Source organism: Pipistrellus hanaki (genome assembly GCF_964339955.1).
Source record: "Pipistrellus hanaki genome assembly, chromosome: 2".
NCBI classification, from domain to species: domain Eukaryota; kingdom Metazoa; phylum Chordata; class Mammalia; order Chiroptera; family Vespertilionidae; genus Pipistrellus; species Pipistrellus hanaki.
The window spans coordinates 8,455,433-8,480,247 of NC_140504.1; the positions used below are offsets into that span (position 1 = coordinate 8,455,433).

At 41.2% G+C, this 24,815-nt stretch overlaps 1 protein-coding gene across 4 annotated transcripts in view; it reads left to right on the forward strand.

Moving 5' to 3' along the window:
- DIP2A (disco interacting protein 2 homolog A) overlaps nucleotides 1-24,815 on the forward strand; it is a 75,677-nt gene that overhangs the window by 26,008 nt on the left and 24,854 nt on the right. The window contains exons 6-18 of one of the 4 annotated variants that reach the window (XM_084872225.1): nucleotides 705-836; nucleotides 4,082-4,201; nucleotides 5,381-5,578; nucleotides 10,458-10,549; nucleotides 15,296-15,406; nucleotides 16,637-16,760; nucleotides 17,048-17,157; nucleotides 17,553-17,655; nucleotides 19,374-19,438; nucleotides 19,691-19,784; nucleotides 21,150-21,269; nucleotides 22,187-22,301; nucleotides 23,453-23,592. In XM_084872225.1, the coding sequence (XP_084728351.1) occupies nucleotides 705-836; nucleotides 4,082-4,201; nucleotides 5,381-5,578; nucleotides 10,458-10,549; nucleotides 15,296-15,406; nucleotides 16,637-16,760; nucleotides 17,048-17,157; nucleotides 17,553-17,655; nucleotides 19,374-19,438; nucleotides 19,691-19,784; nucleotides 21,150-21,269; nucleotides 22,187-22,301; nucleotides 23,453-23,592 (1,524 nt within the window). The remainder of the gene's footprint in view (nucleotides 1-704; nucleotides 837-4,081; nucleotides 4,202-5,380; nucleotides 5,579-10,457; nucleotides 10,550-15,295; nucleotides 15,407-16,636; nucleotides 16,761-17,047; nucleotides 17,158-17,552; nucleotides 17,656-19,373; nucleotides 19,439-19,690; nucleotides 19,785-21,149; nucleotides 21,270-22,186; nucleotides 22,302-23,452; nucleotides 23,593-24,815) is intronic. The other 3 variants (XM_084872227.1, XM_084872226.1, XM_084872228.1) reach the window with 3 other exon arrangements.

Genomic DNA, 24,815 nt, shown 5'->3' on the forward strand with positions numbered 1-24,815 from the left:
GTCAGAAACGTCGATGAGAAACATCGACCAGCTGCCTCTTGCACACCCCCCACTGGGGATGTGCCCACAGCCAAGGTACATGCCCTTGACCAGAATCGAACCCGGGACCTTTCAGTCCGCAAGCCGACGCTCTATCCACTGAGCCAAACCGGTCCCAGCACATTTTCTGTATGTAACTAATTGTTTTTAAATAAATACATTGTAGTTTCTTAACAGTGAGATGTGTTGAACTGGCCACGAGGGTAGTTTTTATCTTTGTAGGTTTATTCTTTGAAGCCTACAAAGTCTTATATCTTTGGGACATCCAATATACTCTTTGTGGGTGTGGGTTAGTCTTTTTTCCCCCCATAACATAATAAAGAATGGTTCGATAACAATTGACTTGAAATGTGTTTCTGCTTCATCGAGGGAAATTTCTGAATAAAACCTCATATGGCAGGCGAGTCCACTTGTGACTGTCTGTGCTGTGATTACTGTTTCTAGTCTGGATCCCTCATGCACACAGGTCTATGTACCGTGTCTGGGAACTGAGAGTTTACAAGGTCCCTGTGTGCCTTGGTCGATGAAAAAAACAAAATTAATTGGAATACCATGCTCCTTGCTTAGAGCTCAGCTAGAGAGGCCTCACTCGAATGGGGTTTAAACAGCAACCTACTGGTCTTCTGAATTAACAACACTTTTGTTTTGGATTTGTTTTTCAAAAGCAGATCTGCACTCTGCCCCTCCTGATGTCACCACTGGCCTTGTGGAGTATTCACACTGTGAGCGTCCACAGCCAGCCCCTGTGAGAGGTGTCCCTCGGGGATGCAGCGGACGCCTCCTGGACACAGCAGGTGGTGAGCATGTCTGTCTTTCTCCTTTAGACACGGCTGAGCACAGGTTCTTTTCAGGTACTAAACATCCCTTCATGTACTCTCTGTAGCAAACCTGAGCCAGTCAGTAGTTATAACCCTTCAGTGCAGTAAACTGAGAACAGTGTGTGCAGTGCATGTTACCACAGAAAGCACCATGTGCAGAATGATCAGAAATATCTGTAAAATTGGTCCAGTGGACAAGGAGGGTAGGGAGGAGAAAACCTCCAAATTTCAGTTGAGTGTGAAAGGAGTTTGGATCTATGTATAATATTGTAGGAAAATGAAAAGCATGGAAAGTTCTTATTTGAACACAGTGTCTTCAGCAGATCAAGTCCTAGTGTGAGTGCACCCGCCTGCAACATGGCAGTCCCTGAGCTCACTGTCCTCAACAACCTGTGAAATGGGCACAGCCTCACTCACAGTTCCTGATGTGCAGGCCCAGTGCTGTTGGTGCAATTTCAGGGTCCTGCTTAACAGCTCTAATGTCTTATCAAAGTCATGTCAAGTTTTCTTTCCAGTGTGCTGGATTTGAATTGGAGAAAACTTCAGGGGCTCTCAGATTTAAGCCTCGATCATGTAATTTGATTCTTTTAAGCAGTAGGACAAATTTTGTTGAAGTCTTTTAGTTTGTTGTTCAAATGCAAAAGGAAAATACTGAGTCAACTTGAAGCAGGCTTTCCATTGGTTAGATACATTTTTATTTGATTTATTACTCTTTATATTTTTTAAAAAAGAGTTTAGCTGAGTTAAAATTGACATATCTACCATTGCACATATTTAAAATGTGCAATTTTATAACTTTTTTAAGATATGTGTACAACTGTGAAACCATTCATACAGTAAAGGCACTGAACACATCCAGCCCTCATAAAAGTTTTTTTTGTCAGACCTGCCACCCCTTTTTGGCTCCCCTTTAGGCAACCACTGATTTATTTTCTAGCTCTGTTGTTAGTTTGCATTTTCTAGCATTTTATGTAAATAGAATCATATAGTGTTTACTCTTTGTGTCTGGATTCTTCCATTCTACATGATTATTTTGAGATTCATGGTCTTGCATGTATATCAATAGTTCATTCCTTTTATTGAGGAGTAAATTGTTCTATGGATGTACAGTTTGGATAAATAATTTATTTAACTATCAATATATATTTTGGTTGTTTCCAGTTTTTGGCTATTCTAAATAGAGTTTCTTTGAATATTTTTATGCAGGTCTTTGTGTGGGGTGTGTACTTTCATTTCTTTTGGGTCAATACTCAGGAGTGAATCATGTAGTAGGTCTGTGTTCAACTTTTTTTTTTTAATTAAAAAAATACGTTTTTATTGAATTTTAAAGAGAGGTCCAGTGTTTCAGTACCATTTATTATAAACTAGAGGCCTGATGCACGAAGATTCGTGCAAGAATGGGCCTTCCTTCTCCTGGCTTCTGGCACCCGGGACCCAGGACTTTGCTCTGGCTGCTGCTTTCCGCCTTTGCTCTGGCCCGGAGCTGCCTTTCGCCTACGCTCCAGCCTGGAGCTGCCTTTCTCCTTGGCCACCGGCCCAGAGACCTGGAGTGGCCAGGGCGGGGCAGAACACTTGCATTGCTGTCATCTTTGTCGCATCGATTTGCATATTCCCTCCTTATTGGCTGTGGGTGCCATCATCTTTGTTGTGACGTGATGGTCAATTTGCATATTCCCTCTTTATTAGATAGGATACCATTCTGTTCCCAAGTTTCTTTGGCATTTAAAAAAATATTTATTTTTATTGATTTCAGAGAGAGGGGGAGGAAAAGAAGAAGAGAGAGAAACATCAATGAGGAGAGAGAATCATTGATTAGCTGCTTCCTGCACATTCCCTACTGGGGATTGAGCCCACAAACTGGGCATGTGTCCTTTACTGGAATCGAACCTGGGACCCTTCAGTCAGCAGGCTGACGCTCTATCCACTGAACCAAACCAGCCAGGGTATCTTTGGCATATTTAATGAAAATCAGTAGACCATATATGAGAGGAATCTATTTCTGGGACCTCTATGCTATTCAATTGCAATATTTGTCCATCCTTATATAAATAGCAACTTGTTATGATTACTGTCGTTTTATAATAAATCTTGAAGTAGTGTAGTTTGTCCTCATCTCTACTTTTCAACTTAAAATTTGCTTTGACTAGCCCAGTTCTGGTGGCTCACTGGATTGAGCATTGCCCCATAGATCAAGAGGTACTGGGTTCGACTCCCAGTCAGGGCACATGCCTGGATTGCGGGCTCAGTTGCCAGTAGGGGTGTGCAGGAGGCAGCCAGTCAATGAGTCTCTTTCATCATTGATGTTTCTATCTCTCTTCGCCTCCCCCTTCCTCTCTGAAATCAATAAAAATATTTTTTAAAAATATGCTTTGACTATTTCCCACCTCTTCTTTGTAGTGCCACTGCCCCATGGAGGACCAACTCTGGGTGTTTTCTTCCTATTTGAGGATTAGATACTGCCTTTAGCTCATATTTATGAAAAACAGTTGTAAAACAAAAATTTAGGGGGAAGAATGGACTTTTTCTCCTTTGTTGCCAGTTGGTCTCATGGCTGGCATAACAATACTATCTGGTTGTGTATCTCATCCCCATTCAGTCTGTTGTGCTATGACATGATGTGTGGTCTCTGGGAACTCCACTGTGCTCTTGTGAGAGGAGGAGAGTGAAAGGGAAGTGGTATCTTAATACGATTTGGGAAGGACAGTTGGCCCATGAACGGTGGCTGGGGCTGCACAGGCGAAAATCAGCGTATAACTTGACTCTCTAAAAACCAGTTGTATCTATAGGGACTTGATTCCAGGACCTTCCACACACACCAAAATCTGCAATACTCAAATTCCCCATATGGCATAGATCAATGCATATGGTCAGTTCTTTGCATCCACAGACAAAAATAATGCAGGTATTTATTTTTAAAAATCTGCGTATAAGTGGATATGTGCAGTTCAATCCTGGGTTGTTCAAGGCCCAATTGTAGTTTGACCTCATGAACTTCCTGAAAGGGTTTCAGGCATCCCCAGGGGCCCCTGGACCACTTTGAAAACCACTAGCTTAGAATAAGTTATAGTTTCTAAAAGGCATTCAGTATTTGTTAATGAATTAATCAATTCCAAAATGGGGCTAGTGCTTTTTATTCATGTAGTTAGTCACTGGACCTCATTTCCGTGTCCTGTTCCCCAGAGGATGCGGCCTGTTTAACCTCAGAGTTCCTTTTCCCATGACAGGTGTCCCTGTGAACAGCAGAGTGTCCTCCAAAATCCAGCAGCTTCTGAATACCCTGAAGAGGCCGAAGCGTCCTCCGCTGAAGGAGTTCTTTGTGGATGATGTGGAGGAGCTGCTGGAAGGTAAGCATCCTCAGATTTGGGCTCACGTATGTAAACAGGGTGACCATTACATCTGGAGACGCAGGCAGATGTACATCCTACACGGGTTCTTATTGTGACGTTATGGCACAATAAAGTGATATTCTCTCTGTTGGCAGCCCCTGTAGTCACCATGTGTGACGGTGAATTAGGTATCACATGGGTCTGCTCGCTTTATTTGAACAGGTGGAAAACTCATTGCTTATAGTTAAGACATTTAACATTTCCTTATGCCTCTGATCCACTGGTTAGTACTTTATAAGAATACTTCTAAGGTTTCATTTTGCTTACATTATTTAAATTTTTAAACTTTAAATCTGAAATACTCCTCTTCCCATGGTTTTAAAGTATTACATCTTCAGTATAGTTTTGGCTCCTTTTCAGAATTTTAGCCTCTTATTTGAGATATATATTTAGAAGAAAGAATATAGATTAATTTTTTTAAATTACAAAAAAAATAGAAGTGTAGACTTTTAGATAAGGAACAGGAATAAATCCCAGTACAACACACAAGCATATGAATGTGTTAGAGCCACCAGGACACATGGCCAGCCCCTCAGCTTTCCCACCTCTTCTGTGTAGTGTCACTGCCGCAAGGAGGACCAGCTCTGGGTGTTTTCTTCCTACTTGAGGATTAGATACTGCTTTTAGGGCATTGTTTCCCCTTTTAGTTAGATAATGCCTTTCAAATTCAGAATTCAATCGTATGAATGCTTTTGAGAGCAGTCTTTCTTACACTAGGACAAATTTTGGTTACATATCCACTGAAAATATAATAGGCCTTATTTTTTCTAAAACATGGTGATAGTTGTTTTGAATGCCCAAAGTGGTGATTCTGCTCACTTTTATCCTTTATAATCAGGGACTACTGCCTGTTTCTCAGGTGTCATCAGGGTTGTCCCTGTGACAACCTGGCCTTCACTGCTGCCACCGTGGGGACTGTCATGTTGGGTTAAGGTTACCAGGCTCCATCATTATTCATTATCCAGTCTCCACCTGTCTTTGGTCAGTTGATCTATGACTTTTATATTGATAAGGAAATCTAATCTTTGTATTATTGGTATTTAAAAGAACAATATTATAAAATATAAATGCTTAACAATATAATATGTGCATGATACTATGAAATGTTGATTTAAAAATTTCAATTTTTGCTTACAGTTCAGCAACCAGATCCAAATCAGCCAAAGCCTGAGGGAAGCCAGATGGTAGTGCTGAAAGGGGAACCCCTGTCCTTGGGGACACCCTGGCCACCGTCACTGCTGGCTGCCTTGCAGCGGTGGGGCACAATGCAGCCCAAAGCCCCCTGTCTGACCGCCTTGGACACAACTGGGAAGGCCGTCTACACCCTCACCTATGGCAAGTGTCAACAGAAGGCAATTGGCTGTGGTTTAGCTATAAAATAATACATGTGTCATACAAACAACATAGACATACAGTGGATGAACATAATAGAACACATTCCTGAGAAACTAACACAACTGTTTAACAAATAGAGCATCCCCTCACTTCAGGTGGCCATCTCAGACCACTGCCTCTTCCTCCCACCAGAGGGGACACTGACGGATGGTGCCCGGCCACTGCTTTGGCTTCAAGTGTTCACATCTGTATATGCATTTTTGAACAATGGAGTTTAGTTCTGTCTAATTTTGAACTCTGTTTAAATGGAATCGTACAGTATGTACTTTTTGTGTTTGGCATCTTTGGTCTCATATTGTGTTTTTATGTAACAGATCATAAGCATATAACCTGATGCACAGAGTAAATACTCAGCACTCAGCTGAGAAGCATTTCCAGGTTGCCAGGCTCTGTGTGTCCCCTCCAGTATTCACGTCCTCCGACACTTTAAAGGCAAACTGTTGTGCTGACTGCTAACACCTCTGGCTTTACCTGCCTTTGAGTTTTCTATAGATGGTATTACATGAAAGGTGTTCTGGGTCTGCACTCTTTTGCTCAGCATTGTTTGTGAGACTCATCTGTGATGTGTGTGAAGTGTAGTAGTTTATTCTAATTCATGGATGTTATTTTATTCTGTGAAAACACACTATGCAGTAGGTGGACATTTGGTTTGCTTCCACTTTCAGGCTATCATGTATAGTGCTGCTATGAACATTCTCCTGTGGGTCTGCTGGTGAACATGTGGAGTTCAGAGCTTGTGCTGGTTAATGCAGAGGTAGCAGTGTCTAGCTTTAGATCGTTCTGCCAGGCAGTTTTCCAAGGCTTTTTTACTGTAGCGACAGTCTTCATTCTCACCAGCAATGTGTGCAGCCCCAGGTGCTCCACATCCTCGCCAACACTTGACATTGTTTATTTATTTCAGTTTAGCCTTTCTTGTGTGTTGTGGTTTCAAGAAATGCCAATTGCATTTTCCTGATGACTAATAATGCTTTCATATGCTTGTTGGCTATTTGAATATTCTCTTTTATGAACTATCCAAATCTTTGTTTCATTTTTCTGTTTAATTGCTAATATTTTCTTATTTATATTTACAGATACATGCCTTTTCAGATATATGTTTTGCATATATCTTCTTCCACTCTTTGTATTGCCTTTTAATTTTTAATTGTAGCTTTAGATAAATGAGAAGTATTAATCTAATTTACCTATTTTTTCCTCTTCTAGAGTGCTTTTTTGTCTTTTTTAGGAAGTCTTTGCCAAACCTAAGGACACAAAAATATTTTTCTATTATTGCTTCTAAAAACTTGTTTTACTTTTTACATTTGGGTGTTAAGATGCATCTGCAATTTAATTTGTGAAATGAGAGTCATTTTTTTTCCTTATGAATATCTATGACTCATTATCACTTATTGGAAAGCCAGTTCTTCAAGTATTGGGGTGGAAAGTGCACCTGTAGTTCTGTTTGCAGACTCCATTCTGTTAAGTCAGTGTGCTATCTGTCCACACCTCCTGAATCACTGTAGTATTATGAGTCTCAGTATCTGGCTCAGAAGTCCATTAGCTCTGTGATTGTTCCTTAAGATTTCCCTGACTGCTCTTGCATTACAAGTAAACTTCAGAATTAGCTTGTCAGTTTCTGGAAAAATTCCTGCTGGGATAATGATTGCATTGCATTGAATCTGTAGTTCAATTTGAAGAAAATTGATTCATGAGTAGAATATTTTCTCCTTTTTTAAAGTCCTTTAATTTATGTCAGTAATTTTTTATTTTTCAGTACAGAAGTCTTGAGCATCTGCCATTATTTATTCTTATTGGAATGATTACAATTTTTTCTACTCATTTGTTGCTTGCATATAGAAGTGCAAATGATTTTTTAAATGGTGACTTTGTACCTTGCCACAAACTAACTGATTTATTTTCTTATTTGTTCATATATCTTTTGGATATCTGGTAAGAGCAGTGTCATCGTGACCTTTCCAGGACTTAACCTTTAGTTTCTTTTTCTTGCTTCTGTATGAGCTAAAACCACCAGTACAAAGTGGAAAACTGGGTATTCTCGCCTCGATTTCTATCTTAGGTTATGAAGTTTGTCGAAGTTTTTTGTTTTTTAATGTGTTTTTATTGATTTTTAGAGAGCGAGGAAGGGAAAGGAAGATTAAAGACATGGATGAGAGCCGAAACCGGTTTGGCTCAGCGGTAGAGCATCGGTCTGCGGACTAAGGGGTCCCAGGTTCGATTTTGGTCAAGGGCATGTACATTAGTTGCGGGCACATCCCTGGTAGGGGGTGTGCAAGAGGCAGCTGGTCTATATTTCTCTCTCATTGACATTTCTGCCTCTCTATCTCTCTCCTTTCCTCTCTGTAAGAAAAATCAATAAAATATATATTTTTTAAAAATGGATGAGAGAGAAACATCGATCGGCTACGTCCTGCAAGCCCCCCAACTGAGGATCGAGCCTGCAACCTGGGCATGTGCCCTGACCGGGAATCAAACCAGTGCCCTCATGGGCTGATGCTCAGTCACTGAGCTACACTGGCCAGGCTTTTTTGCTTTTTTTTTTTTTTTTTATGGTAGAAATTCTTTGTCAGATTAAGAAAATTCTATTCCTAAAAGTTTACTAAAAATTTTTCATCATGGATTGACATTGAATTTTTTTTGGGGGGGAGGGGTGGGGGGTGCAATGTCATCGATATATGCCTTGATTTTTCTTAACCTACTTATTTTTTAAAATAAATCTTTATTATTGAAAATACTACATATATTCCTTTTTTTCCTCCATTGTTCTTTCTCTCTCTCTCCGCCCCCCCCCCATGACATTTAATTTTTATCAAATGCTTTTCCTTTTCTGTCAAGATAATCATGGTTTCCCTTCCCTTCCCCATTAATTTAATGAATTACTTTGACTAATTTTCAAATGTTAAGAATATTTGTATTCGTAGAATAAATCCCACTTGGCTATGATGCCTTATCTTTTTAGTAAATGTCTGGATTTGATTTGCTGCTGTATTGTTAAGGATCCTTGCATTTGTGTCCATTAGGGAGATTGGTCTGTAATTCTCTAAGAAAGGAACTTACTGTCCACTGGGAGGAACATGGTTTGCTAATGGCCACCACCTGTTGAATTCAGCTTTCTGGTCTGGTTTATGCTGTGCTTGGGGTAGCCCTAGGCAATACTAAGGAAGGTGGTGGTTCAATGCCTTGTTTCTCTCAACCTGGACTCCCCTTATGAGCAGTCTACTTTGGATCACCCCGCTGGGCCTGCAGAGACTTTGTCACAGCAATGGTATCTCCTGTCTGATCTCACCATGTGCCTTTTCCTTCATAAATTTTACTCATGCCTGACTCTGTCGGCTTCTTGAAGAACCCACCTTCACGCTTGCATTCTTCTTTTCTTGCACTTTATTTCTACCCATGGGACACTCCAGGATTGTCTCTAAAGTCAGTAGCCATACTCTACTCTTTCCTTTGTCACATGGTCCCCTTCCTACCGTCCTGAATTTCCCACTGTAATCTCTCTTTTCGGCCTGCAGTTCTCTGTGTATGTATTTATTTTACTGTGCATTTGCTGGTGAGGAAATCTCATTGCTTGTCTGACAGCAGTTTATTTTGTCTTCATTTTTTATGGGGATCATTAGCTGTTTTTAATACTCTGAAGATATTGTCTTATCTTTGCATTCTTGGGATAAAACTAACTTGGTTATGATGCATTGTTCTTTTTATATTCTAGCTGGTTTCAGCTTGGAAATCTTTATGAGTTACAGTTATTAACATCTTGAATTGATCATTGATATAGACAAAAGCAGCCACAGTGTTTTGAGTTAAATATTTTTTCTCATTTATTTCTCAGGTCCCACAATTCACTTATTTCACAATGTTGCACTTGAGTTTAATATTATTTGCAGTGAAATTTGAGCATTTATTCAGAGGGCATGGCTGCTCAGACTGCATGGGGTTATGTCACAGCAATTTGAGAGGGACTGAATTAGGACATTGTGTTACTTTTTAGTACACTGCTTAGTGTAAATGTCAAGGCTGCCTTGGATGTTGGGGATGGACTGAGATTCTTCTGTCTTCCCACTCCATTATCACCCCTGACTGTCTACCTCCCCAGGTACCTTCAATCCTCTTTACTTTTCCTTAATCTCATCTTTTTCAAAGAAGCTCTTCTTTGCTGAGCATTCATACTGAATATAGAGACTGCGTGCCAGGAGGAGAACTGTGTTGGGCAGGAGCTCATAGGGTTAAGGGCTGGATTCTGGGGGTCCAGATGCACTACTCCAGCAGTTGGTGGCTCTGCGCAGTTACTTAACATCTCCCTGACTGTCTTTCTTTTCTTGAGTGAAAAGTGGAGATGAAGATATGACCTACCTCATGAATTACTACTGTAAAGGTTACATGAATTATAAGGGATGTAATTGAGACAATGACATGAAAATGCATTCACAATTCAATGTTGATTGAAAAAAGGATGGAATATCTCATTTTTTTGAAAATTCTACATACATGTATATATGTATGTGTATGTGTGTGCATATGTGTGTTACATATACACATATGTAACAAACAATGCTGCCCTTTTTCTACAGGCTTTTCTGTATTCTAAATTTTCTATGATAAAATCCTATATTTTTATGTTAAGTAACATAAATTTGTAAGTTGTTTTTGAGGAAAAAACTATGATGTTTATTATAGCATTATGCAAAATAGTTATCATTTGGAAACTTCCTGAATTTTCAGAAATTGAGTAATGATACTTATGGGGTTTTATGATTATTAAATTAAGATGTTAATTATTAGTTTCTTAAGTTTTACATTGCTTAGTATTTTTATTTCATTTTAGGGAAACTTTGGAGTCGGAGTTTAAAACTAGCTTATACTCTTCTTAATAAACTGACTAGTAAGAATGAACCACTACTTAAACCTGGAGACAGAGTAAGTAACTAGAATGTAACTATTGGAGTGAGCAAAAACAGAGACTGTAAAAATCTTTTGCATAGAAATCAATGTTCTATCAGCTGGTTAGACTTAACAGCATTACTACAAGGGATTTAAAATCAGCATGGAAAAATATTAAATATGGGAAAAATTTTTGATGATGCAGATAAAAAGATTGTTCTTTTTATTTTTTTATTTTTTATTGATTTTATACAGGAAGGAAGGGAGAGAGATGGAGAGTTAGAAACATCGATGAGAGAGAGTCATCGATCAGCTGCATCTTGCACACCCCCTACTGGGGATATGCCCGCAACCAAGGTACATGTTCTTGACCGGAATCGAACCCGGGACCCTTCAGTTCCCAAGCCGACGCTCTATCCATTGAGCCAAACCGGTCCCGACTTGTTCTTTTTTTTTTCATTGCCTGTCCATTGATTCCTCAACTCTTTTCTCTTGACTTCAAATATGTTGATTTCATTTATTTGTTTATTTTATTATTATTATTTTTTTAATATATTTTATTGATTTTTTACAGAGAGGAAGGGAGAGAGATAGAGAGCTAGAAACGTCAATGAGAGAGAAACATCGACCAGCTGCCTTCTGCACACCCCACACCGGGGATGTGCCCGCAACCAACGTACATGCCCCTGACCGGAATCGAACCTGGGACCTTTCAGTCCGCAGACCGATGCTCTACCACTGAGCCAAACCGGTTTCGGCCAAATATGTTGATTTTATTTATTCATTTATTTATTTATTTATTTATTTATTTATTTATTTATTTTTAAATATATTTTATTGATTTTGTACAGAGAGGAAGGGAGAGAGATAGAGTTAGAAACATCGATGAGTGAGAGTCATCGATCAGCTGCCTCTTGCACACCCCCCACTGGGGATATGCCCGCAACTAAGGTACATGCCCTTGACCGGAATCGAACCCGGGACCCCTCAGTCTCCAAGCTGACGCTCTATCCATTGAGCCAAACCGGTCTCGGCCAAATATGTTGATTTTAATAAAAATATTAATGTCAGATATTAATAAATGTTAAATATTCAAAGCTTAAGTTTTATGAGGAAACAACATTACTTTGAAATTGTGTGTGCTTTATAAAATTCTTCCTATTCCATGTGGCAAGGCCACCATCCCCTCTTCCTTTTCTTTTTTTTTGTCTTTTAGGAAATAACTTTATTTAATATTTTGTCCATTCAAAAATATTTATTGACCAAGCAATATGCTCTAAACACTGGGAATAAGAAGGTCATTGTAGGTGTGGTTCCTGGATTACAATCCCCTCTTAACCTATCAGCCACAATAGCATGCAAAGGAAGCTAGAGGCTTAGATCCTTGTCCTACCCTGTCCCAAGTATTATAGTTGGCATAGCCATATGAGGCTATTTAAATTAATCAAAATTACATGATGAAAAATTTACGTCCCTAGTCACACAAACCACATTTTAAGGGCTCAGTAGACTACCATACTTGATAGCTGGAAATAGAACATTTTCATTATTGTAGAAAATTCTATTAGACAGCATTGTTCTTGGAAAACTGAACCAGATTTGAGGAACTCAGGTATACCAGAAGATCCAGGAGAGAAAACAGGAGAACATGGTGAAAATCAATAAACCTACAGTGTAAACTAGTATAAAGGTTGCCCAGGGTCAGAAATGAAAATATAAGTTGACAAGCTGTCATAGAGTTTCTGGCAACTTTTTGCCTTATTTTTTAATTAAAAAACTAGAAGCCAAGGACATTTAAGGAAGGAAAATTTAATGTGGAAGAAGATAGCCAAAGGGCAAAAAAAATTGAAGAAAAAGGAAAGGGGAAGGGCAGTAGGAGGAAGAAGAAACAAATGAACTTGGAGGAAAGCTAGATACAGAAAACAAATGTTCAGAAAATTAGTATTAATATTTCTAGAGTCTATAATGAAGAAAAATAAATAAAAGAACAAGAGATGGATGGTAGAAAGAAAAATAGTGCAAAAATTAGAATTGATCGAGAAGGCCCCACATCTGATAGTGGTTCAGAAAGAGAAAAGAGAAAGAGAACATAACATTTTCAGTGATAATAACTTAAGGGGAAAGTGGGATGTATACATGGGGTCAGCAGTCAAATTGGGGGAGAGCAGTGTGACACTTCAGAAGTTCAAAGGGAATCTGATTTTAACCTGTCCTTAGTTATTCAACCAATGTGAGGATAGGTAACCATTTTCAGACACAGGATTCAAAAAAAATTGGACTCCCAACCACTCTTTCTTGGGAAGTTCTAAAGGATGAGTGCTTCAGTGGAATGAGTGAGTGGGGCCCAAACCTGAGAGCCACAGGGCAGTGCCCCAGGAGCAGCCTGCAGGAGTAGGAGGGCACAGGGCCCAGAATGTGGGTAGGGCTGGTCCACAGCTGGTAAAACTTATGAGTTCACCTGATTGGTTGGCTATTTGGAGAATACTATTGATAGATATTTACACATGTGGTGGGATATTTTAGAGCAGATTGACTAATGTATTCGTAGAGAGCAGAACCAGTACAAATGCTGGTAGCTGTCACCATCGGAAAGAAAGGAGATGTGAACCTGGTTGTCAAAGTGCAACAGGATGAGAATGATACTTTATAATGCGTTGTGCTTTAGAGTGAGTCTGAAAGAATCCCTGATTTATAATGAATCTTAGAACAAATAATTTATTTTTTCTTGAAGAAAATTCATGCAAGGACAAAGATTTACAGATACTGTCTTGACTTGCTAGAGAATCCACATAATTATAAAAAAGGTTGACAAGATCACAGTGAGTTAATTATCAGAGATGGGTGGCAAATTCATCTTCCTGTGTTAATATACTTTTTAAAAGTGAACAGACACAACTCTTTTGTAACAGATTCTCTAAAAACATGTTTTCTATACCAAACATCTAGTCACAAGGCTATAATTCATAGTTCTGGAACAGTCTCTGTTAACATCAACTTTAGAAGGAGAGCTTTGCCCTTTTCAACTAACTAACTTGTCGGAAACTTGATTAAGTTTACAGTATAAATATAGATACAGTTTGAATTTTGCCTTACAAAAAAGAGAGTTATTTATTAGTTATCCATTGTTCTGTGTTCAGAGGCCTGTGTTAAAAGTCTGCTCAAATAATATTCTGATTCATCACTATGGTTTCAAGCACAACTTATTACACTATTGTGGTTTAAAAAAATCTTATTCCAGCCTGACTGGTTTGGCTCAGTGGTTGAGCATTGACCTCTATGATACAGGAGATCACACTTCAATTCCCAGTCAGGGCATACACCTGGGTTGCAGGTTCCATCCCCCGTGTGGGGCGTGCAAGGAGGCAGCCAATCAATGATTCTTTCTTATCATTGATGTTTCTATCTCTCTCCCTCTCCCTTCCTCTTTGAAATCCTTTATATATATATTCCATAAATTTCTTTTCATGTAACTAGATTATTATAAGAAATGGAAATTGGGGTGATGGGAGAAGAAAAAGGGGGGAGAGGAGAGCTAAATATTCATCTACTATAACAGGAAATAAAATTAGTACCTGAATATTTTTAAAAGATAAAACAGTGTAAGCAAAATATTTGAAAATATCAGAGTAAATAGCAAAAGGAAGATGTAAATTATTTAAAAAGTGGTTGCCTTTGGGAGTGGGATATGGGGGAGCATGGGTGGTATTGTTTTTCATTAGTACTTTTTTGGGTCACTTTAAATTCTGTGTTTTAAAAAATTGACAAAAATAAAAATATAAGAGACAAAATAGAATATAGAATTTTATTTTATTTTATTTTTTTTATTTTATTTTATATATTTTATTGATTTTGTACAGAGAGGAAGGGAGAGAGATAGAGAGTCAGAAACATCGATGAAAGAGAGTCATCAATCAGCTGCCTCTTGCACACCCCCTACTGGGGATATGCCCGCAACCAAGGTACATGCCCTTGACCGGAATCGAACCCGGGACCTTTCAGTCCCCAAGCCGACGCTCTATCCATTGAGCCAAACCGGTCCCGGCAGAATATAGAATTTAAACAGTAGCAGCATGCTAACAAGGTGGGAAGAGAGATTCAGTGGAAGCAGCTGTAGGGATCTCAACTGAGGATTTTGTAGCCCTCATCCTTCCCTGTGAATACACTTAAGTCTTGAGTGGAGATCTGTTCAACTAAAATTTTGGCATTACGATTTCTTCTTTTGGAAGATATTTTAGATATAATATGATTTCTTGTTTACTTTTCACCTGGGCCAATTGATGGTGGATGATGGTCCATTCCTGAGTTGCTGCCGTGCAAATGGACTGTCTTTAAATCCAGAAATTTAAAGTTATCTTGTTGTATGGGAAGAAGAGACCTCAACCTAAAAACTATTTATTAAAAGTTACATGGTTGAGCCCTAACTGGTTGGGCTCAGTAGATAGAGTGTCGGCCTGTGGAATGAAGGGTCCCAGTTAGATTCCGGTCAAGGGCATGTACCTTGGTTGTGGGCACATACCCAGTAGGGGGGTGTACAGGAGGCAGCTGATTGATGTTTCTCTCTCATCGATGTTTCTAACTCTCTATCCCTCTCCCTCTCTGTAAAAAATCAATAAAATATATTTTTTAAAAGTTACATGGTTGAGAAAATTTAAGGACTAAGAATTAAACTCCAGATTCTAAAATAATAAAAAATATCTCAATTCCATCTAATCATTAGCAGATACTCCAAAAGTTGAGATGACAATCATTCTCCAGTCATGGTTGTTCTTTGTTCTGATGTAGGTGGCGCTGGTGTTTCCGAACAGTGACCCTGTGATGTTCATGGTTGCATTTTATGGGTGTCTGCTGGCAGAACTGGTTCCTGTGCCCATAGAAGTGCCATTAACAAAAAAGGTAGCAAACTTGGCCCTGGGCCATTGGTTCAGGTTTCATGAGGTTTGAAACGATGAGCATTTTTTCCTCTGATAAATAGAATTTGAAATTTGATAAGACTTTGTTAAACTTGTTCTCAATGCCATATTTTATTGACATTAAGTTTCATTTTTGGGGGATAAATCATTACAGACATTTATTACAGCTCACTTTTCAGTGATAATTTTGAATATATGGGATGGAAATGTTTTACATTTCTGTTTGCTTACACAGCTGGCAGTTTTTGTTACTGACATGATTACTATGGGAGTTCTGATGGTCTGGCAGCTGTTTCATTTTATGTATAAATGTCAGTAACCTAACTATTGAAAAAATTATTTAGGGGTAGACAAGGCATGTATTTTAGAAACTCAGAGTTTTCTATTGTATCCCAGTATTCAGGCAGCTGCTAACATGAATATTGTCAGCAACAAATATTCAAGAATCTCAAAAGTAAAGTTTTCAAATAAAACCAGAACATTCTCACAGATAATATATGATGACAGATATTGAATACAGGGATTCTTAGGGAAAAACTAGAGATTTGTCAAGCTTTCAAAAAGAAAATTGTAACATTTTACAGAGGGACATATACAAAAGAGGACTTGACTAAAACGAAATGTACATTTCTGTGTAGAAATAATTATTATTGTTAAACACAAATCAAGTAGAAATTTCAATGCTGTTATTTTGGGAGTTTATTAAAATGTTGCTAAAGTGATTTGCAAGGAAAAAACTTTGGGAAATTAGCCCATTTTCTGCACTTTATATTTCACTGCTAAAAGTATATTTCTTTTAAATTTAAAAACAATTATATTTTATTTTCATGAAAATATTGTATATAGCAGTGATTTTCAACCTTTTTCATCTCATGGCACACTCATTACTAAAATATAATTACTAAAATACATAAAGTATATTATTTTTTGCTAATCAGAAAAAATAAAGGTATAATTCACACCAGATGGCTATTACTGTGTTGGCTGTTGTCATATTTTTATTTGAAGGAAAAGAGATCAGGTATTGCATGTTTTAAGAAATTTGGTGGCATATTGATTGAAGATCGCTGGTATATAGAATTGAGTTGTTCTAGAAATTTTATAAGGGGTGGACAAAGCACTCTTTTTTCTGTGCATGCGCCTGCATAGTAAAGGTCCTGAGCCGAGGCTGCCAGGAGCCTCTCACTTCTACCCGACTCTCTGTCTTGTTCAGGATGCTGGCAGCCAGCAGATCGGGTTTCTGCTGGGCAGCTGTGGTGTCACCCTGGCCCTGACCACGGACGCTTGTCAGAAAGGCCTGCCTAAAGCACAGACTGGAGAGGTGGCAACTTTCAAAGGTGGGCTTCTGAGGGGAAGTGGGAGTCAGCATTCTGAGTCAAACTATATCCTTTGGTACTTTTCCAGTACTTAAACTTACAGAGGCTGAAGTTGAGACTCGCTTCTCACCTGGTTCAGGGTCTCTGCTGTTTAATATGAATTGAGTAAGAATTAAATGAGACTGAGGTATCTGTTCCTCAAGCCCTCAGGAGCTAGAGCTGCATGTTCAACGACTAGGCCCTGAGTGTGGGGAGCAGGGACCCTCTGACATTCACCTGTGCCATGTTTCCTGGCTGCACCCTCACAGGTTGGCCCCCTCTCACCTGGCTGGTAATCGATGGGAAGCATCTGACTAAGCCCCCCAAGGATTGGCACCCGTTGGCCCAGGACGAAGGAGCTGGGACCGCCTACATTGAGGTGATGACTCTTCTAACACAGTATGCTAAAGCAGGCCCCCGGGTTAGGTCTTGTTTTTATATCAGTATGAGCTACTGAGTTTTTTAGTTTACAGGCTAAAACTTACGTTGACTTGTCATTTGGAAACTTTCTCAGACTCTTTCAGTTTTACTCTTAGAAGGGATGCGGACAATTATGAGGGAACTCGCATGCACTGTTGTCCTTAGCACCTGCCCAGGATGGGTCCTGGCTTCATCCGAGGGTTAGGGCATAAAAGGCTCTTCAGTCTGACGGGCTGGTTAGTGAAGGAGAGACAGCTGACAGCTTCTTCTCTCTAAAATCCACCAGCCTCCATTCTCTCTGTCGTGGCCTCCCAAAGCATCACATAATGGAGTTTTTTTCTTAAAATCTTTCAGTATAAAACCAGCAAAGAAGGCAGCACAGTGGGGGTGACCGTGTCCCATGCATCTCTGCTGGCGCAGTGCCGGGCTCTGACCCAGGCGTGTGGCTACTTGGAAGGTAAGGGCATGTGGGGCAGCTCTTGCAGCTGTGCACGGGGCACCAGGGAACTGTCGCTGCAGGTGTCAGATCCAGGCCTGTACAGGACCTGCCTCTAATCCGTGTTCCAGGCACCGCATGCTCGGGCTCTGCTTGCGCTGGATGAGTGAGCCCTTTCCAGTAAACTCGTGTGTTTGTTGATTTTCTGGAGTGTGAAGTCCATATCCCACCAGTTCATCAATGCCCAGTTGGCTGATTCAACAAAACTGAGGCGCGGTGCATTTTACATTTTAAAAATATGGAAACCGTGTTATTGGCACTTACTTTTCCATTGCTATTTTATATGCCTGTGGTTGGCCTAAAGCTGTCCTGCATACAGATACACAGATGGAATGTTGTGGTCATAGGTTGGCTCTTGGTAGTGCCACATGTACTGATAAATATTAGATATTTAACTTAGAGAACTATTATTCCCAAAACTATAAAAACGTACACATGGCAGTTTGTTTTGCATTGCAATACTTGAACAAAACTAAAAAGTAAATTGAGTAGTATGTTTAAATATCTACAATAAAGTGTTTAAATATCTACAATAAAGTGTTTAAATGTAAGGGGTACTGTAGGGCATAGTGAAGATTTCAGTAGAGATTTGGAAGAGGATTCTAGATATGTTCAAGGGCCTGAATAATTTTAAAATATATATATTTTATTGATTTTTTTTACAGAGAGGGAGAGGGATAGAGTGCTAGAAACATCGATGAGAAACATCGACCAGCTGCCTCCTGCATACCCGCCACCGGGGATGTGCCCGCAACCAATGTACATGCCCTAAACCGGAATCAAACTTGGGACCCTTCAGTCTGCAGACCAACGCTCTGTTCACTGAGCCAAACCGGTTTTGGCCTGAATAATTTTTAAAGAAATTAGACCTCTCAGTCAAGTCCCATGATTTCTTCTTTAGACCCAGTGCTGACCTTACATATGTCACCTATAATTGGACCCTCAACTGACTAGGGAGCCTGTACAGCATGCTTATTCAGAATGCAGCAGGGTCCTGGCACACAAACCCAGCTCCCTGTAATGACCAGGGGTGTTTCTCCCGTGGGGCGCAGTAGGGCTTGCCATGGCCTTTGGTGAGGGCCCAGATTTGCTTCTAGCCCCAGGCTCTGTTCCCTGCCCCTTGGAGCGTGGTCCCTCAGAGGGTGCTGCCAGACGCTCTGAGTACAGGGATGTGCTGGGAAGCCTGGGGATTCCTGTTCGCTCCTGCTTCCTGATATCTACCAGTCATACCCTCTGGAGGAGAAAACGGACAGGAGAGAATGAGCACCTTTCTAAAGGGAAGTGACACCAGTAGCATGTGATCTTTTTTGAAGATGCAGGATAATGGCCTTGGGTGTGAGAAATGGAGGAACCGGATGTAAAATTGAGAAGAGCACCCATGACAGTCTGACTGAAATGTGTAACAGCCTCTTAACTAGAGATTGTTGCTTTGTTTTCAGATTGATGATCAGCATAGTTCTCTGTTGTAATCCAGAATTGTATGACCTACTGTTGTTTTTCCAGTAATTTAAGTAAATAACCAAGATTATTGGTAAATTAGTGCATGGTATTTGGAAATGCTGTGTGTTTCCTAAAACTCTTATATGCTGATAATATGCTCATCTCAGAGTTTCTCTAAAAGTGCACGTGACGTGTGAAGAGGTTCACTCAGCAGTTTAACCATCTTTGTCCACTTTCAGCTGAAACACTAACAAATGTGCTGGATTTCAAAAGGGATGCTGGTCTGTGGCATGGAGTGTTAACAGTGAGTGTTGATGCTAAATGATCTAATTGTTGGAAGGAGGGATTTCTAATGTTTCATATTAATATATGACCCCAAACCCTAATTTTTACGTGATACAATGAATCCTTAGTTCTGTTGATTCACCTGACCAGTATATCTGAACTGAAATAGTGTTGTGAGCACCGGTGTTACCTTTGTCGCTTCGGCGTGGTGTAGAGATCTGTAGTCCGGCTGCGGAGTGAGGCCTGCCCTGAGCGCCCATGTCTTTCACAGAGTGTCATGAACAAGATGCACGTGATCAGCATCCCGTATGCACTGATGAAGGTGAACCCACTCTCCTGGATTCAAAAAGTATGTTTGTATAAAGGTAAGGGAATTCACATCATTTCTCTTTATTTTAAAAAATATATATTTTATTGATTTTACACAGAGAGGAATTGAGAGGGATAGAGAGTTAGAAATGTCGATGAGAGAAAAACATCGACCAGCTGCCTCTTGCACACCCCCCACTGGGGATGTGCCCGCAACCAAGGTATGTGCCCTTGACCGGAATCGAACCCGGGACCTTTCAGTCCGCAGGCCGATGCTCTATCCACTGAGCCAAACCAGTTTTGGCTTGCATCATTTTTTGATTCATCCTGCACTAAAGAAGTCTTTTTGAATTAATATTTGGTGATTAAGAAAAAAATAAAGCCAACATACAAAACTGTAGATGTGGGCTAAGGAGCCCTAATGGCCAGCATGCGCCATGACCAGGTCTTAGGCTAGTCTGTGGTGGTCCTGACTCACCAGTGCTGGCTGTAAGCTCTTGTGACCCCTGTGTCAAAGCCTGACCTGGGTTTGCAAGGCCTGGGTGTGTGTAAGGCCCGGGTGGAGAACTGTTCTGTAAGGACCATAGGACCCTAATGTTATTCTTTTGAAATTTTCCTTACAATCACATCAATTCTTAGTATTTGAGATGGTTTTAATATGAAGTTAGGGCTTTTCAAGCCACCAGCAGCAAAGCTGTTTATTCAGATGAAGCCGTCCACGAATGATGGGGCTGCCCGGAGGACCTTGCCCTGTCCTCCACTTTCAGTCCGTCACCCTTGCAGTCACTCCAGGCATTTCTGTGGCTCTGCTCTGGGGGAGCTTGAGGGCACCTTCACTATCTTCTGGGCCTCGGGTCTTTGTTTTAAGACTTACTAATCCTGGGTACCCTCTTTACTTGTCTGCCTGTGCTTACGGTACTGCCAGTTACTGAATGTGGACATGAGACATGAGACGTGGTGTCATCAGGGCAGCCTAGAGGGAATACCTATCTCTGTTTATCCTATTTTACTGAGGAAGATTGAAGCTGGTTTCAGGGTTGGTGGTTCCTCCCCACCAGGGTTGAGGGCTGAGTCTATCTGCTCACAGCCCTCGTACCCCTGAGGCTTCTCTGGCCACACAGTTGAATGTCTAAGCAGCTTGGGGGGAGGGTTGGATGAGACAGAATAGGCAGGTGTGGAAAGAACAAGATAGAGCTTCTGAGAGAAATTCAAAGTGGAAAATGGATCTGAGTTTATGTTTGATTTTAAGTAAAACAGGTTAGAGTGAGTTAAACTGTGAATGAGACATAGCTGCAGATATGTGTGGCCTGAAACATAGAATGCTTGCCTGTGATCCTACGTGTGTACGCACTGGCAGCAAGCACTGCATGAGGGTCAGGATGATGTGGGAGTGCCGCCTTCACACCTGTGTTCCCTTGCAGCCCAGACAGCGCTGGTGAAGTCCCGTGACATGCACTGGTCTCTCCTGGCTCAGCGTGGTCAGCGGGATGTCAGCCTCAGCTCACTGCGTATGCTGATCGTGGCCGACGGCGCTAACCCATGTGAGTAACCTCCTGACAAGGGCTGGAGCCTGGTGTCCCAGACAGTGAAAGTGAGTGTATTGTCATTGTCTCTAACATGTCACTTCTTGTTGGTGACCCATTGTTATATCTCATGCATGTTTTTTGGCCACTAAATTTGGAAGCGATTTTAATATAGTTGAGAGAAGGTACATGCCTTAAAGAGTCATATTTCTGTCTGGCTGGCATGGCTTAGTGGTTGAGTGTTGACTTATGAAACAGGAGTTTGCGGTTTGATTCCCAGTTGGGCATGTACCTGGGTTGTGGGTTTGATCCCCAGTGTGTGTGGGGGGGTGTGTTGGAGTTAGCTGATCAATGATTCTCATGATGGATGTTTCTGTTTCTCCCTTCCTCTCTTAGATCAACAAAAAATATTTTTAAAAAATGAGTCATATTTCTTAAGCATTGACCAGAACATAGGTACAGGTTGGGAGCCTCATGAAGCCCCTGCCCTTTGGCCTTGTATCTCACCCCCCTGTCTCAGCCACTGCACGTCCTCCCAATGAGAACCCCTCTAGTGTTCTGCTGCACACCCCAGACTCTGCAGGACCTGAGCATGGCTGCTTGTTGGGGGCTGTCCAGGGCCTACCGCAAAGTGTCTTCTGGGGGGCCTCAGTGGAACATTGCAGCACAGAGCCATCGACCAGAGTCTGACCTGTTATCTAGTCTGCTGTCCAGTGAGGCCCTAACACCCCTGCGTACCTGTGCTCCTGTGTACCTAGTTGCTCGGGAGATCACTTCACCTAGCACCCCAAAGCCTCTCGTTCCCTCCATCCACACATAAGCTCAGCAGGGTCTCTATATCCTGCCTCTAAAACACCTGGGTGCTGCTCACTTCTCTGCTTCCCCCGTACCCATCAGCCTTGCAGTTATTCTCATGTCCACTTTGTTTCATGCAGGGTCCATATCTTCCTGTGATGCCTTCCTCAACGTCTTTCAGTCAAGAGGCCTGAGGCCGGAGGTCATCTGTCCTTGTGCCAGTTCTCCTGAGGCACTGACGGTTGCCATCCGCAGGTAACTTAATTGCTTATGTTTTGTAGAGACTTTTTATTCTTACTCCTGAATTACCTGTGGTATCAAATGCTGTTAATTTGCTTCTGAGCAGTAGCCATCATAAAGCAATGTCCATCCTGTGCCAGTTTCCCAAGCTGTCTGAGCACTAATGGATGCCCCAGTGCCATCCTAGGGTAGAGGTATGCCTATGGTCAACTTTTCCTGCCTGGGTCAGCCCTTGCCTGCCCTGTGGCTCTTGGTCTGCAGCTGCTCCGGCACCATCCTAGGGGAGAGCGCAATGGAGTTTTCAACTCTATTGTTAGAATACTAGTATCAGTTGTGGTCCTGTATCATTTATGTATGTTCATATGTCCATAGTGTGTGCTTTTATGTGCAAGCATAAGTAGTCCTAAATGTTAATGATAACTTAGCATTAGAATAACATCTTTATCTTTCACAAACCATGAAGTAGTTTTTATTTCTTTGTTCTGTGGTGAACAGTTTTGCTTGTCAGTGTAGTTTTTTCTTCCTGGGAAAAATATTGACCTTTGTTTTTTAGTGTTGCATTTGCTGATGCTGCATGGCAAATTACTCTCAAACTTGGTGGCTTAGAACAGCAACAGTCAGTTATTATATCTCTCACACTTGCTATGGTAGGGACTTTGGAGCTGCCTTGCAGTTAGATGCTCTTTGGACTGGATTAGGGTTGGAGGAGCTGCAGACATGACTTCCTGTGTGCAGTCTCAGGGCCTCTCCTGCTGGTCCTTGGAGTGGACTGCTCTGGGCTTCCTCACAAGTGTCATTCTGCTTACCTGGCTCTGCCCAAGGCTCCCAGTGAGTTTCCCAAGACAAACAGGTGGAAGCTGAATCCATTTATGACCTCCTTTGAAAGTCACTTAGCATCACTTCCACCACCATCACGGCCCACCAGATGAAGGAAGAGGTGCTGAGGCCCCACTGCAGAGGAAAGCACGGGGTGGAAAGGTGGTGGCAACTTGAGGAATGCAGTCTGCCACACGCGGTCCTTATCCTAGTGCTGCTGCGTCCGAGTTTGAGGTTACAGTACGATTCAGAGCAGAGCCTGGGGCGCAACATGGTCTTGCAGGCAAAGTAGGCCATAGGTCTCTTCAAGAACTCTATCCTTTGTCAGTTAATCTAGTTTTGTTTTCTAGGCCGCCTGACCTGGGAGGACCTCCTCCAAGAAAAGCTGTGTTATCAATGAACGGCCTTAGTTACGGTGTGATCAGAGTTGATACTGAAGAAAAGTTGTCAGTCCTTACTGTTCAGGACGTTGGTCAGGTGATGCCTGGAGGTAAGGGATACACCTGCAGTGTGTCTAATCCAGTGATTGATTAACGAAGAGTCACACTAGCCCCAGGCTTTGTTGGAGTTAACTAGAAGCACCCAAGTAAAAGATTTCTTAAAATGGATTTTCCATTTAAATTAGGATTTTATAACATTTTCAAGATATTTTTGCTTCCTTTTGTATTAAGTTTAAAGTTGAGCTAAAATATAAAGGTGTGTTTATGGCTGTAAACCCAACTTCTAGTTCCAGTATTTGGGATAATGGTGACAAACTGCTCACATTGCTGCCAGGCATAGCCTTACTTCACATATATGGAGGCATAAACCCCAGGCGCCCAGGATGTCTGAATAACTTGGTAGATTATTTCAGTAAGTCATCAGAGTACAGGTATGTTAGGAGTATGACCTTAATCAAGGCCCACGGAAATTCCTGTAGGTTCCAGAAAGGTCATGATGAGCTAGCTATCCCATGGGCCTGACTAACTCCTAAGTTGTTGGAGGCTTCCTTGCCGTCCCGGGCAGTGCAGCGATGAGAGGGTGATGGAGCTGTCTTCCTGCTATTCCGAAGGCGAGGCCACACGGCGTGATGTTGGTGCAGTTTCACATGGAAAATTAAGAGCAGAGATAGGCCCAGGAGGCCCCGGGGACAGTTGTGAGTCAGGAATGCTCTGTTGATGCTGCTCTGTGGTTATCCCTCTTTGTAGTAACCCCACAGTTTCTCTCGTTTGAACCCTCTTCGCCATGCTGGCCCTTCTGTGGTTCACGGGCAGCTGTCCTGACCCACCCTGGTGACTTCTAGAGGCAGGTTCTCACCTTTCAGTTAGTCACCCTTATCCCAGTGCTGCTGTATCTGGGTTGCAGGGTCTGCAGGCTGCTCAGCATCCTGGTCCTTGTGTTTTCAGGTCTGTCTCCACAGGTCGTCTGTGCATAGGGGCATGTGCTGTTCTCAGAGGGAGAGCCTATAGCAAGGATGTCTGACCCTGCATGTATGGAGAAGTTGGAACTCTTAGAATAAGACTAGAAGTTCAACTAGAAATAACTAGAAACAAAATATAGTATGAAATGTATTTTTCCTTTTTATAATTTTACCATAAATATGCATTAATTGGTCCTTTAGTAACTTGAATATGAGGATGAAACATTTTACAAAGAACAAAGATTGGGCATCTTACATATTTTTAGTAGTTATGAGGAGAGCCCAGTAAATCTTTAAAAGATTGGTAAAATATA